The sequence below is a fragment of the Pseudophryne corroboree genome, chromosome 6 (assembly GCF_028390025.1).
Source record: "Pseudophryne corroboree isolate aPseCor3 chromosome 6, aPseCor3.hap2, whole genome shotgun sequence".
Lineage (NCBI taxonomy): Eukaryota > Metazoa > Chordata > Amphibia > Anura > Myobatrachidae > Pseudophryne > Pseudophryne corroboree.
In genome coordinates this window covers 804,941,023-804,955,095 of record NC_086449.1, presented here as the reverse complement: position 1 = coordinate 804,955,095, position 14,073 = coordinate 804,941,023, and the positions used below count along the sequence as shown (strand labels likewise).

At 48.9% G+C, this 14,073-nt stretch overlaps 1 protein-coding gene across 3 annotated transcripts in view; it reads right to left on the bottom strand.

The window, feature by feature from the left end:
* Positions 1-6,750: 6,750 nt before the first annotated feature.
* AGK (acylglycerol kinase) overlaps positions 6,751-14,073 on the bottom strand; it is an 85,976-nt gene continuing 78,653 nt past the window's right edge. For all 3 annotated transcript variants that reach the window (XM_063928970.1, XM_063928969.1, XM_063928971.1), the window contains exons 12-16: positions 13,261-13,408; positions 10,045-10,142; positions 8,217-8,287; positions 7,614-7,698; positions 6,751-7,469 (exon numbers count right to left, since the gene is read on the bottom strand). In XM_063928970.1, coding sequence (XP_063785040.1) covers positions 7,326-7,469; positions 7,614-7,698; positions 8,217-8,287; positions 10,045-10,142; positions 13,261-13,408 — 546 coding nt within the window. In that variant the 3' untranslated portion in view covers positions 6,751-7,325. The remainder of the gene's footprint in view (positions 7,470-7,613; positions 7,699-8,216; positions 8,288-10,044; positions 10,143-13,260; positions 13,409-14,073) is intronic.

Genomic DNA, 14,073 nt, shown 5'->3' with positions numbered 1-14,073 from the left:
CCAAGCTTGATCAATACGTTAGTGAACGCTGAGTGGATCCAGACGCTACTAGTGTACACCGCCGCTCCGAGAACTTTAGTGAACACAGACGCACCGGCCATACAGACGCCTGTATTGCGACTGGGTCTCATCGCGATAGCGCTTAGTGAACACAGACGCAGCGGTCTATGCTGCGACCGAGACCCCTCATGGTAGTCTCTGAGATGGAAGTGAGGCAACAGTTCATGGTGAGAGACTCTCGGAAACTAGTCATGAACTGGGGGGGGGCGACAAGGAGAGCATCTAACTCCCCACCGCTGACATCAACCCTAGGGATCGCAGATTCATACTATTCCTGGTGCCTTATGATCCCTAAGGCCTAGCGCTGGAGCACCCATGTTGGCGGGGCGTCCGCTACTGTTTGGTAGTCTCCTTCCAGTACAGTGCGGCTGTGTCCGTATTCTCTGACCTACGGGGAACCGATGCCTTACCTTCTCCCCGTGCTCCGGCCACAGCCTGGTCACTTCTGCTGGACCTGCTAGTATATCTGACACAGACGCCCGCCGAGACAGCACTGTACACATGGGTAAGTGTTGTTGCGACCTGGCGGAGAGTTGTTGGAGTGACTCTTTCCAATATGTGTGTAAGACGCTGTTAAGAAAGATAGCTCAAAAACATAGTAAGACTTAAATAAAATAAGAAAGCTTGGGGCTGCCAAGAACAGCAGCCCTCTGACCATGGTCTGGCTCCTGCCGCACCAAACAAAAAACTGGTTTGCCTGAGCCAGTGTGTGGGGATATATGGATGGGTCCATTGCATCCTGGGAGGCCTGAAAGCTTGTGATCGTTTGGTGCCAATCCGCTGTCGCTCCATCATATCCCATTGCTATCCTGTGGACAACCTGTGGACCCTGCCGGAGAAAACCCAGGTTTCTAGTCTGGAAAATAAGATTTTACTTACCGATAAATCTATTTCTCGTAGTCCGTAGTGGATGCTGGGACTCCGTAAGGACCAAGGGGATATAGCGGCTCCGCAGGAGACAGGGCACAAAATAAAAGCTTAAGGATCAGGTGGTGTGCACTGGCTCCTCCCCCTATGACCCTCCTCCAAGCCTCAGTTAGGATACTGTGCCCAGACGAGCGTACATAATAAGGAAGGATATTGAATCCCGGGTAAGACTCATACCAGCCACACCAATCACACCATACAACTTGTGATCTGAACCCAGTTAACAGTATGATAAACGCAAAGGAGCCTCTGAAAAGATGGCTCACAACAATAATAACCCGAATTTTTGTAACAATAACTATATACAAGTATTGCAGACAATCCGCACTAGGGATGGGCGCCCAGCATCCACTACGGACTACGAGAAATAGATTTATCGGTAAGTAAAATCTTATTTTCTCTGACGTCCTAGTGGATGCTGGGACTCCGTAAGGACCATGGGGATTATACCAAAGCTCCCAAACGGGCGGGAGAGTGCGGATGACTCTGCAGCACCGAATGAGAGAACTCCAGGTCCTCCTCAGCCAGGGTATCAAATTTGTAGAATTTAGCAAACGTGTTTGCCCCTGACCAAGTAGCTGCTCGGCAAAGTTGTAAAGCCGAGACCCCTCGGGCAGCCGCCCAAGATGAGCCCACCTTCCTTGTGGAATGGGCTTTTACTGATTTTGGCTGTGGCAATCCTGCCACAGAATGTGCAAGCTGAATTGTACTACAAATACAACGAGCAATCGTCTGCTTAGAAGCAGGAGCACCCAGCTTGTTGGGTGCATACAGGATAAACAGCGAGTCAGATTTTCTGACTCCAGCCGTCCTGGAAACATATATTTTCAAGGCCCTGACAACGTCAAGCAACTTAGAGTCCTCTAAGTCCCTGGTAGCCGCAGGTACCACAATAGGTTGGTTCATGTGAAATGCAGAAACCACCTTAGGTAGAAATTGAGGACGAGTCCTCAATTCCGCCCTGTCAGAATGAAATATCAAGTAAGGGCTTTTATATGATAAAGCCGCCAATTCTGACACACGCCTGGCTGAAGCCAAGGCTAACAGCATCGACACCTTCCATGTGAGATATTTTAAGTCCACAGTGGAAAGTGGTTCAAACCAATGTGACTTTAGAAAACTCAACACCACATTGAGATCCCAAGGTGCCACTGGAGGCACAAAAGGAGGCTGTATGTGCAGCACCCCTTTTACAAATGTCTGAACTTCAGGTACTGAAGCCAGTTCTTTCTGGAAGAAAATCGACAGGGCCGAAATTTGAACCTTAATGGACCCTAATTTTAGGCCCATAGACAGTCCTGTTTGCAGGAAATGAAGGAAACGACCCAGTTGAAATTCCTCTGTAGGGGCCTTCTTGGCCTCACACCACGCAACATATTTACGCCAAATGCGGTGATAATGTTTTGCGGTTACGTCCTTCCTGGCTTTGACCAGAGTAGGGATGACTTCTTCTGGAATGCCTTTTTCCCTCAGGATCCGGCGTTCAACCGCCATGCCGTCAAACGCAGCCGCGGTAAGTCTTGGAACAGACAAGGCCCCTGCAGTAGCAGGTCCTTTCTTAGAGGTAGAGGCCACGGTTCGTCCGTGAGCATCTCTTGAAGTTCCGGGTACCAAGTCCGTCTTGGCCAATCCGGAACCACGAGTATAGTTCTTACTCCTCTCCTTCTTATGATTCTCAGTACTTTTGGTATGAGAGGCAGAGGAGGGAACACATACACTGACTGGTACACCCACGGCGTTACCAGAGCGTCCACTGCTATTGCCTGAGGGTCCCTTGACCTGGCGCAATATCTGTCCAGTTTTTTGTTTAGACGTGACGCCATCATGTCCACCTTTGGTTTTTCCCAACGGTTTACAATCAGGTGGAAGACTTCTGGGTGAAGTCCCCACTCTCCCGGGTGAAGGTCGTGTCTGCTGAGGAAGTCTGCTTCCCAGTTGTCCACTCCCGGAATGAATACTGCTGACAGTGCTATCACATGATTTTCCGCCCAGCGAAGAATCCTTGCAGCTTCTGCCATCGCCCTCCTGCTTCTCGTGCCGCCCTGTCTGTTTACGTGGGCGACTGACGTGATGTTGTCCGATTGGATCAACACCGCCTGACCCTGAAGCAGAGGTTTTGCTTGACTTAGGGCATTGTAAATGGCCCTTAGTTCCAGAATGTTTATATGAAGAGACGTTTCCAAGCTTGACCACAGGCCCTGGAAATTCCTTCCCTGTGTGACTGCTCCCCAGCCTCTCAGGCTGGCATCCGTGGTTACCAGGATCCAATCCTGAATGCCAAATCTGCGGCCCTCTAGTAGATGAGCACTCTGCAGCCACCACAGGAGAGACACCCTTGTCCTTGGCGACAGGGTTATCCGCTGATGCATCTGCAGATGCGATCCGGACCATTTGTCCAGTAGATCCCACTGAAATGTTCTTGCATGGAATCTTCCGAATGGAATCGCTTCGTAAGAAGCCACCATTTTCCCCAGGACCCTCGTGCACTGATGCACTGAGACCTGTCCTGGTTTTAGGAGGTTCCTGACTAGCTCGGATAACTCCCTGGCCTTCTCCTCCGGGAGAAACACCTTCTTCTGGACTATGTCCAGAATCATTCCTAGGAACAGTAGTCGTGTCGTTGGAATCAGCTGCGATTTTGGAATATTTAGAATCCACCCGTGCTGACGTAACACTACCTGAGATAGTGCTACTCCGACTTCTAACTGTTCCCTGGATCTTGCCCTTATCAGGAGATCGTCCAAGTAAGGGATAATTGAAATGCCTTTTCTTCGTAGAAGAATCATCATTTCGGCCATTACCTTGGTAAAGACCCGAGGTGCCGTGGACAATCCAAACGGCAGCGTCTGAAACTGATAATGACAGTTTTGTACTACAAACCTGAGGTACCCTTGGTGAGAAGGGTATATCGGGACGTGGAGATAAGCATCTTTGATGTCCAGAGACACCATATAGTCCCCTTCTTCCAGGTTCGCTATCACTGCTCTGAGTGACTCCATCTTGAATTTGAACCTTTTTATGTAAGTGTTCAAGGATTTCAGATTTAAAATTGGTCTCACCGAGCCGTCCGGCTTCGGTACCACAAACAGCGTGGAATAATACCCCTTTCCTTGTTGCAGGAGGGGTACCTTGATTATCACCTGCTGGGAATACAGCTTGTGAATGGCTTCTAGAACTGCCTCCCTGTCGGAGGGAGACTTTGGTAAAGCAGACTTCAGGAAACGATGAGGGGGAAACGCCTCGAATTCCAGTTTGTACCCCTGCGATACTACCTGTAGAATCCAGGGATCCACTTGCGAGTGAGCCCACTGCGTGTTGAAATTTTTGAGACGGGCCCCCACCATATCTGAGTCTGCTTGTAAAACCCCAGCGTCATGCTGAAGACTTGGCAGAAGCAGGGGAGGGCTTCTGCTCTTGGGAAGCGGCTGCATGGTGCAGTCTTTTTCCTCTTCCTCTGCCCCGGGGCAGAAAGGAGTGGCCTTTTGCTCGCTTGTACTTATGGGAACGAAAGGACTGAGATTGAAAAGACGGTGTCTTTTTCTGCTGATGTGGAGTGACCTGGGGTAAAAAGGTGGATTTTCCAGCCGTTGCCGTGGCCACCAGGTCCGATAGACCAGCCCCAAATAACTCCTCCCCTTTATACGGCAATACTTCCATGTGCCGTTTGGAATCCGCATCCCCTGACCACTGTCGCGTCCACAACGCTCTTCTGGCAGAGATGGACATAGCACTTACTCTTGATGCCAGGGTGCAAATATCCCTCTGTGCATCACGCATATATAATAATGCATCCTTTAAATGTTCTATAGTTAACAAAATATTGTCCCTATCCAGGGTATCAATATTCTCAGTCAGGGAATCCGACCATGCGACTCCAGCACTGCACATCCAGGCTGAGGCGATTGCTGGTCGCAGTATAACACCAGTATGTGTGTATATACTTTTTAGGATATTTTCCAGCCTTCTATCAGCTGGTTCTTTGAGGGTAGCCGTATCAGGAGACGGTAACGCTACTTGTTTAGATAAACGTGTGAGCGCCTTATCTACCCTAGGGGGTGTTTCCCAACGCGCCCTAACCTCTGGCGGGAAAGGATATAATGCTAATAATTTTTTAGAAATTAGCTGTTTTTTATCGGGAGAAACCCACGCTTTTTCACACACCTCATTTATTTCCTCTGACTCAGGAAAAAATATTGGTAGTTTTTTCTCACCCCACATAATACCCTTCTTTGTGGTACTTGTAGTGTCAGAAAGATTCAATGCCTCTTTCATTGCCGTGATCATGTAACGTGTGGCCCTACTGGACATTACGTTTGTCTCGTCACCGTCAACACTAGACTCAGTATCTGTGTCAGGGTCTGTGTCGACCCACTGAGGTAACGGGCGTTTTAGCGCCCCTGACGGTGTCTGAGACGCCTGGACAGGCACTAACTGATTTGCCGGCTGTCTCATGTCGTCAACAGTTTTTTGCAAATTGCTGACATTATCACTTAATTGTTTAAATACAATCATCCAGTCAGGTGTCGACTCCCTAGGGGGTGACATCACCAACGCAGGCAACTGCTCCGCCTCCACATAATTTTCCTCCTCATACATGTCGACACACGCGTACCGACACACAGCACACACACACCGGGAATGCTATGATAGAGGACAGGACCCCACTTAGCCCTTTGGAGAGACAGAGGGAGAGTCTGCCAGCACACACCCAGCGCTATATATATATATATACAGGGATAACCTTATATAAGTGTTATTCCCTTATAGCTGCTGTTAATTATTGTTATTTGCTGCCAACAATGCCCCCCCTTCTCTTTTTTACCCTGATTCTGAAGCAGGACTGCAGGGGAGAGTCAGGGAGCCGTCCTTCCAGCGGAGCTGTGAGGGAAAATGGCGCTTGTGTGCTGAGGAGATAGGCTCCGCCCCTTCACGACGTCCTTATCTCCCGCTTTTTTGTGTAAAATGGCAGGGGATTAAAATACATCCATATAGCCCAGGAGCTATATGTGATGTATTCTGTTTTGCCACCTAAGGTATTCTGTTATATTGCGTCTCAGGGCGCTCCCCCCCCAGCGCCCTGCACCCTCAGTGACCGGAGTGTGAAGTGTGCTGAGAGCAATGGCGCACAGCTGCGGTGCTGTGCGCTACCTTAGTCTGAAGACAGGATGTCTTCTGCCGCCGATTTCACCGGACCTCTTCGTCTCTTCTGGCTCTGTAAGGGGGACGGCGGCGCGGCTCCGGTGACCCATCCAGGCTGAACCTGTGATCGTCCCTCTGGAGCTAGTGTCCAGTAGCCTAAGAAACCCGATCCACTCTGCACTCAGGTGAGTCCGTTTCTTCTCCCCTTAGTCCCACGATGCAGTGAGCCTGTTGCCAGCAGGACTCACTGAAAATAAAAAAACCTAACTAAACTTTTATTCTAAGCAGCTCAGGAGAGCCACCTAGATTGCACCCTTCTCGGCCGGGCACAAAAATCTAACTGAGGCTTGGAGGAGGGTCATAGGGGGAGGAGCCAGTGCACACCACCTGATCCTTAAGCTTTTATTTTGTGCCCTGTCTCCTGCGGAGCCGCTATATCCCCTTGGTCCTTACGGAGTCCCAGCATCCACTAGGACGTCAGAGAAAGGGGTATTAGCGGTGAATTACCCGAGGCTGTGAGTAAATACAGCTGTGTGGGGCACCATGACTGAGAGGAAGGTGGAACCTGCCGTATTTACATTATGGATGGGGAATAGGTTTTAAAACAATAATTAAAAGATGGAATAAGCATTTAGCATTGCAATTTATTGGTCAGAAAAGACACACACACACACACTTTATTTTACTTTGATGCCCTGATTTTAATTTTCACTTTGAACTGTCTGTAGGTGGCAGTGTCGCTATTAAGTCTCTGATTGGGAAAAACACGTCATAATAGACATCACAACTGTGCCCGGTTCATCTGTTAGAACAAACTGCACACAGCGTAGGCAGCCATGGGGGTTGAATGGATAAGCCTTACTCAATGTAATTGTCTGAAGGTCTCTTACACAACAACAATCAGGCTGCCATTTTGTTGAGGTCCTCAGCCAGGACACATTTTATTAGCAGAAGACTTAATAGCAGTGACAGAAAAAAAAAATGATGGTACAAGTCTTACTGCCATTAGTTCACAATCCTGGGTGGGAATGTCTGTTTAGTGGCATCGTCCTGTAAATTCCATAGCAGACCATTCCACTTACACGTTGAGCAGGACGGACAATACTTCACACTATCATACTGGCGGCGGTGCTCCCTCTGCGCAGAGAACGTTCCCGGGAAAAGCCGCAGTGATGGAAACGTCTGACTTTGTTCCTGTGTTATGTGCTTGTTGCTGGACTCTGGGTAAACTGCTCTTTCTGCGACGGATGACACAGGAAGCGCAGCTTTCGCGGCAGAAGCGTCACCTCTGCAGACATGGCTTCATATTCCTCAGAATCTATACTGAAGTGTCCCTCTGTTCCCTGGAAAAATAAATAAAATACAGCCACTGCTATGCTAGGCAGGAAAGTAACACTGCACCCCTATTTATGTCACATTCAGTAATAGGTGATAGGTCGGTCTCTATGTGGGACTATGTACATGAGGTAGATGGGGAATGGGTTTACCTGCGGGAGCTGTACACTGCAGCGGCTGGCATTTATAACCTGGGCATCCTTTGGGCACACCACTGGGTCCTGCATCTTCTCAGTACTGTGGGAGAATGGAAGTGGTTTAATTCTGAAATCAAACTATAGAGGCTTTAACGTGTACCCATTGCCTTACGCCAAGTGGAGGCAGCTATTTTACGGCCTGGACCAATACGCCGCCTATCAATTCACCAAGAACTAGTGAGACTGCTTAGGCGTTATCGTGTGCCAACATTTACTATTGGATCTTTGGCAGACAGAATGCCAAGTCCTGACTACACACAAGCAATCTGATGGAAAGCACCCACACTGGCTCCACGCCTTACGTAACGAGATCAATAAGGATCCATTACGCCATCAAGAAGGGTTTCCGCTTTCCAATGACAGACTGTCTTGTACATGTTCTCCTGTAGATTGTATTAATACGTTGCTTTTCTTACTCGCTCCTTCATGTATGTATATCCAAGTTGCTTATGGGATATTGCAGAGCCCGGCCCTCACTGTAATATCCTGTTATATTTTATATCAATACAATAAGAGTTTTCTAAATGATCCGAGAGATAATGAGAAAATCTGACTCACCCCAGACTGATGAACTCTGATTTGCTGATGGTGTCGGGTTCAATACAGATTCTCATGAAATCCAGGGGGCCCTATAGCGGTGGTAACAGAAGCAGACAATAGGGGGGGATCAGGCATCTGCTGTTTACAACCAAACATACCTTTCTGAGGACGCGGAACGCATGCTTTCTCTGAAGCTGCAGGGAGCACAGATGGTGGGTTATGTGTCACCAGAAACATAAAGACTCCCCTAACTCCCAATCCCTATAACCGCCCGGCTCCTCCTAAATATCCAACTAGCCCGGCCCAAACTGAATCAGAGACCAGGCATTCACCCATAGGTTGATTTAATGATAAAGTGCTGGATGCAAGTGAGAGTGCGGACAGACCATGTGGATATTCAACTGCACATATGCCAGACCGTACGTACGTACGTACGTACGTACGTGCGTGCGTACGCACGCACGCACGCACGCACACACACACACACACACACACACACACACACGACAAGTGCAGATGGATTGATACATTAGTTGGTGGACCATGACACGGGCAGGGATCGGCCTATTTCATGGAATGACATGAGAATTGTGCAGAAAAGCACATCCAGAAATGTGTGTAGTTTCAATTACTAACCTGGGTAGGAATTGAATTGCGGCCTAATTACCGTGACTAGGGTTATTTTTATCAGCAAGGGGAGCCAGAAGACCTCCAAATATACAATAGTAGTATTACATTATGAGGAATACAGAGGGTATTCCCATAAATTTGCAACAACACACCTAAAACATTAGTAAACTACATATACGCAGCACCCGCCTGTCCTCACACAGTCCCTGTCATCCCCCACAATATCCGTCCTGTACCAGAGTGCAATCCATGGAAAGCAGAATGGATACTACAATCGCTTCTGTACAGATGCGTCCTCACACATCTAGCTTTAATACGCTACGGAGCACAAGACGCCTGGCATGAGTGAGTCCCCAGTTCCTGTGCAACTCTAACGTTGGGTGTCTTTTATTGTCGAAAATGTGTCTTAGTCGCGTTGCAATGCGACTAGGACACACGAGGAGACTACGCTGATTAATTTGATATGATACTTGTATATTGTGTGTGACAGTCTGTATACGGAGCAGAACAGAACTAACATAAGGGGAAAAAAAAGCTGCGGCTGCTACTTTGTAGCACTTAGTACACAGATGCAGAGACTCAAGCTGGGGACACACTGGCCCATATATCGGGCATTCAATTAAATGCCTGGTATATCATGGGCGAGTCGGCGGCTGTGTACATCGTTCACTGACCTATCGCGTCGACCCTGCAGCACAGCTTATGGCCGATATATCAGCGTATTGTGCTGTGTGTATGGGCGGTCTGAACTTGCCGCAGAGGCTGCCGATGACTGACATCACAACCGGGCGGACACATGTAAATATCCAGCCAGTTGTGACATCAGGCACAACACATCGGGCAGACAATCGCTAAGTGTGTATGTTAGTTACCGATTGACAGAGGGGCCGGAGCGGCGGGCCAGCCGTCCAATCTGTCTGCCTAGTGTTTACCCAGAATTAGTCGCACACAGATATATAAGTGTCATATATCAAATTAATCTGCAGAGTCTCCTTGTGCGTCCTAGTCGCATTGTGTTGTGACCAAGATACAATTTTGGCAGAAAAGAAGCAAAAAAGATGCCTGACGCTAGAAGATTCTCACGCGACCTGGCGTGCCTAGTTAGCGTGACTGCAGCAAAGGTATATGAGGACATATGCGTACGTTACCCCATGTACAGCAGTAAATATTTGAGCTCCGCCGCTGCCTTCAGAACCATTATTTAGTGCTGTCTTACCGTGATGTCTGGCCGGCGGTTCTGTGTGCTAATGGTCAGTTCAGTAGCGGAAAGCTGTACCTCTGCCCAGGGCTCAGGCGGCACCTCCACCGGGAGCTCTGCGGAATACCAGGCAGGTTATTGTAGTTACCTGTATCTATACTGATAGATCTCACACACAACAAACACTCCGAGGTGGGTGGAGGAAAAGAGGATCAGGGGAGGATCAGTCCCAGCGTGTGTAGCGCAACAACTCCACAACAGCTGAGAGTACCACAGGCGTACTTACCTCTAATGTGCACCCACGTCCACATCCAGGAATACACAGATTCTTTTATCAGTAGCAGCAACTTATTAATAATTGGCAGTCAGAGGATCTTCCATAAATTGGTTTACTTCTACACAGTTATGAGGAATGGTCGCCACTTTTTTTATTCATAGGGCGCCACAAGTGTTTTGCAGTGCCGTACAAAGGACAGTACAGGGAGACAAAACTTAGCATTACAGTAAATAATAAATAAATAACAGAGAGTATAGGTAACAAGGAGCACCACAATTCTCCAGACATAATACAGCTTAGATGTAAGTAGCGAGGGAGTAATCACTGTACTACTTGGGGCTGGCAGCCATAGATAGAGATGAGCCTTTACCAGCAGGAGAGAAAGCAGGTAAAGATGGTCGCTGAGTAGGAGAGAGCTGCGAGTGAAATGTGTCGAGAAGAGGGCTTAGATAACAAGAGGAAAGAGGGCCCTGCTCTGAAGAGCTAACAATCTAGTGGGAAGGGGCGACAGACAGATGACATGCAAGCAGGCGGGAGGTAGACTGATGGCAGGATGTAAGCAAAGCAGAGATGGTCAAGACATGAGGCAGGGGGATGGAGGAGCAGCCTCAGGACTAGGTTATGCGTCAGGAGGGTACGCTTTGCTGAATAGGTGGATTTTCAGTGCCCATTTGAAGCTTTGCAAGGTCGGGGAGAGTCGAATGGAGCGGGGGAGCGCGTTCCACTGAAGGGGTGCAGCACGGGCAAAATCTTGAACTCGTGCATGGGAAGCAGTGACCAGGGTAGAGGAGAGGCGACTGTCATCAGCCGACCGTAGTGGGCGAGAGGGAGTATGCAGGGAGAGGAGGTTGGAGATGTAGGGAGCAGTGGAATTAGAGATGGCCTTGTATGTGAGGGTGAGGAGTTTGAAGAGGATTCTGTAGGGGAATGGGAGCCAGTGTAGATTTTGTCGAAGTGGAGTGGCAGATGTGGAGCGACGGGAGAGGAAGATAAGTCTAGCTGCAGAGTTCAGGACAGATTGGAAGAGAGCAAGATGGGAGCAAACGAGGCCAGTGATGAGAACATTGCAGTAGTTGAGTCGTGAGATGACCAGTGAGTGGATAAGTTTAGTTGCACTATAGGAGAGAAATGGCCTGATGCGAGCAATGTTGCGTAGCTGGAACCGACAAGATTGCGCCAGAGCTTGGATGTGGGGTGCAAAGGAGAGGGAGGAGTCAAGAGTGACGCCCAAGCAGCGGAGTTGGGGAACGGGGGAGATGATGGTGTTGTCAACAGTAATACAGATATTGGTAGGGGGTGTTATTCTGGCAGGGGGAAAGATAATGAGTTCAGTTTTGTCCATGTTGAGCTTCAGAGAACGCTCAGCCATCCAGGAGGAGATGGCGGAAAGGCAACTGGAAACCTGAGAGAGATCAGAGGGGGACAGATCAGGAGAGGAGAGTTAGAGTTGTGTGTCATCAGCATAAAGGTGGTATTGAAGGCCAACGGAATTAAGGAGCACACCCAGGGAAAAGGAGTACAGGGAGAACAGAAGGAGGCCGAGGACAGAACCCTGAGGGACACCAACAGGAAGGATGGAAGGGTGTGAGGTGGTGCCGGAGGCAGACACAGAGACGGAGTGGTTAGTGAGGTAAGAGGTAAACCAGTCAAGGACAGTGCTAGAGGCGCTAATGTTTTGGAGTGTGCGGAGGAGGAGAGGATGATCCACGGTGTCAAAGGCAGCAGAGAGGTCCTGAAGGATAAGCAGAGAGAAGTGGCCCCTGGATTTGGCGGAAAAGCAGTAACTTTCACCAGGGCAGTCTCAGTGGAGTGCAGTGGGCGAAAAGCCAGATTGTAGTGGATCAAGGATGGTGTTGTCAGAGAGGTAACTTATGAGACGGATGTAGAACAGTCGTTCAAGTAGTTTGGGGGCGAATGGGAGAAGAGAGATGGAGCGGTAGCTAGTTGGTGATGAAGGGTCGAGGTTGGTTTTTTTGTGAATAGGTGAGACCAGAACATGTTTGAGTGGTGAGGGAAAGATGCCGGTAGAGAGTGATAGGTTGAAGAGGTGAGCAAGGTGGTAGCAGGCAGTGGGGGAGAGGGAACGGAGAAGATGGGAGGGGAGGGATAAGATGAGGGAGTGGACTTCCTTGTCTGTAGTGGGATGGAAGGAGGACAGGGTGGGATAGATGGAGGGGAAGGATGATGGGGGCAGGGGGGCAGCAGAGGAGTGACGGGAGGATATATTGTGTCTGATTTCCTCAATTTTGGAGATGAAGAAGGAGGCAAAGTCAGTGGCAGTGAGGGAGGAGGAGGGGTGCAACTACTTCCTTCTCTATTACAACCTACAAATCACTACAAAACAAACTGCTATATAAGCAACCTGCTCCACTGACCATTCCATCTGCTGCTACCGAGATTGTACTTTGGGGCTCATACTGAATTAGCGTAGCTTGTGCAAAATCATTCTGACAAAGCGAATGTACGCATATGCGCAATTGTGGACCTGTGTTTATCTGGCACTTGCGACTAGAGAGGCGGATGGGGAGAGGTAATGGGTGGTGTCACATAGGCTGACTACAGTAATGGTGTGTGTACAGATCTAGGTCTAGAAGGCAACTTAGCATTAGCACAGCTGCAAATGTATGCCGATGATACACCAAGTCGATACAGCATGCCACCGATGTACAGCCAATCACAACCTGAGACAAACAAAAAGTGGCTTTAACCTGTCCAGCTGCCATCAGCTAGCTGCAATTAGTGGAAAGATGCAATCAAAAAACTGACCAATATACAGAACGAAGATCAACGAAATCTCACGTCCCCGGAGTCTTGGGTATCATATTTGACCCTGGCTGCTATCTGCATTGACTTTGTATGTTCTACTCTCAGCGCTACAGGTTGGCGATATAGAAAGGATAATAATAATATTTGTTGTCCATCACAAAAAGTCTCGGCAAAGCAAGTGGTAAACGTACCCAGTTTTGGAGGCGACCAGTACTGAACCAGCCTCCTGTATATCCGGACGTGCAGTGGCGGGCGACCTGGCTTCACCGCCGGCTCTTCGGGCGGTTTCTCTGTGGGCCCTAGGTACAGGATAGCAGCCTGGTGTCTCTGGGGCCACTCCTGCAATATCACAGACAGAGCAAGAAGGGATCATCAGTTTCCTATTGATGCTGGAAAACAGGTTTCCTAAAAATAGACATCCCCGGGCAGGATGAGAACAGGTGCAGCGCTCAATAGGAAAGAGAGAGGCTGAATAACAGTCTTTTTCTATTCTACGTAACCGTGCTGAACAGCTCCTACCGTTCACCATTAATCTGCGCATCACAAGTGACTGCAACCTTACAAATCTCACATACACCTTTGTCTGCTGTAATTACAGGCTCCGCTTCCTCTTCTAAACCCCTGATCTGTCAGCGCACTGCGAATGTGAGAGATGCGCTATAAATATCGTTCTATGGGGGTAATTCCGAGTTGATCGCAGCAGGAACTTTGTTAGCAGTTGGGCAAAACCATGGCCCTCATTCCGAGTTGTTCGCTCGCTAGCTGCTTTTAGCAGCATTGCACACGCTAAGCCGCCGCCCTCTGGGAGTGTATCTTAGCTTCGCAGAATTGCGAACGAAAGATTAGCAGAATTGCGAATAGAAATTTCTTAGCAGTTTCTGAGTAGCTCCAGACTTACTCCTACACTGCGATCAGCTCAGCCCGTTTCGTTCCTGGTTTGACGTCACAAACACACCCGGCGTTCGCCCAGACACTCCCCCATTTCTCCAGACACTCCCGCGTTT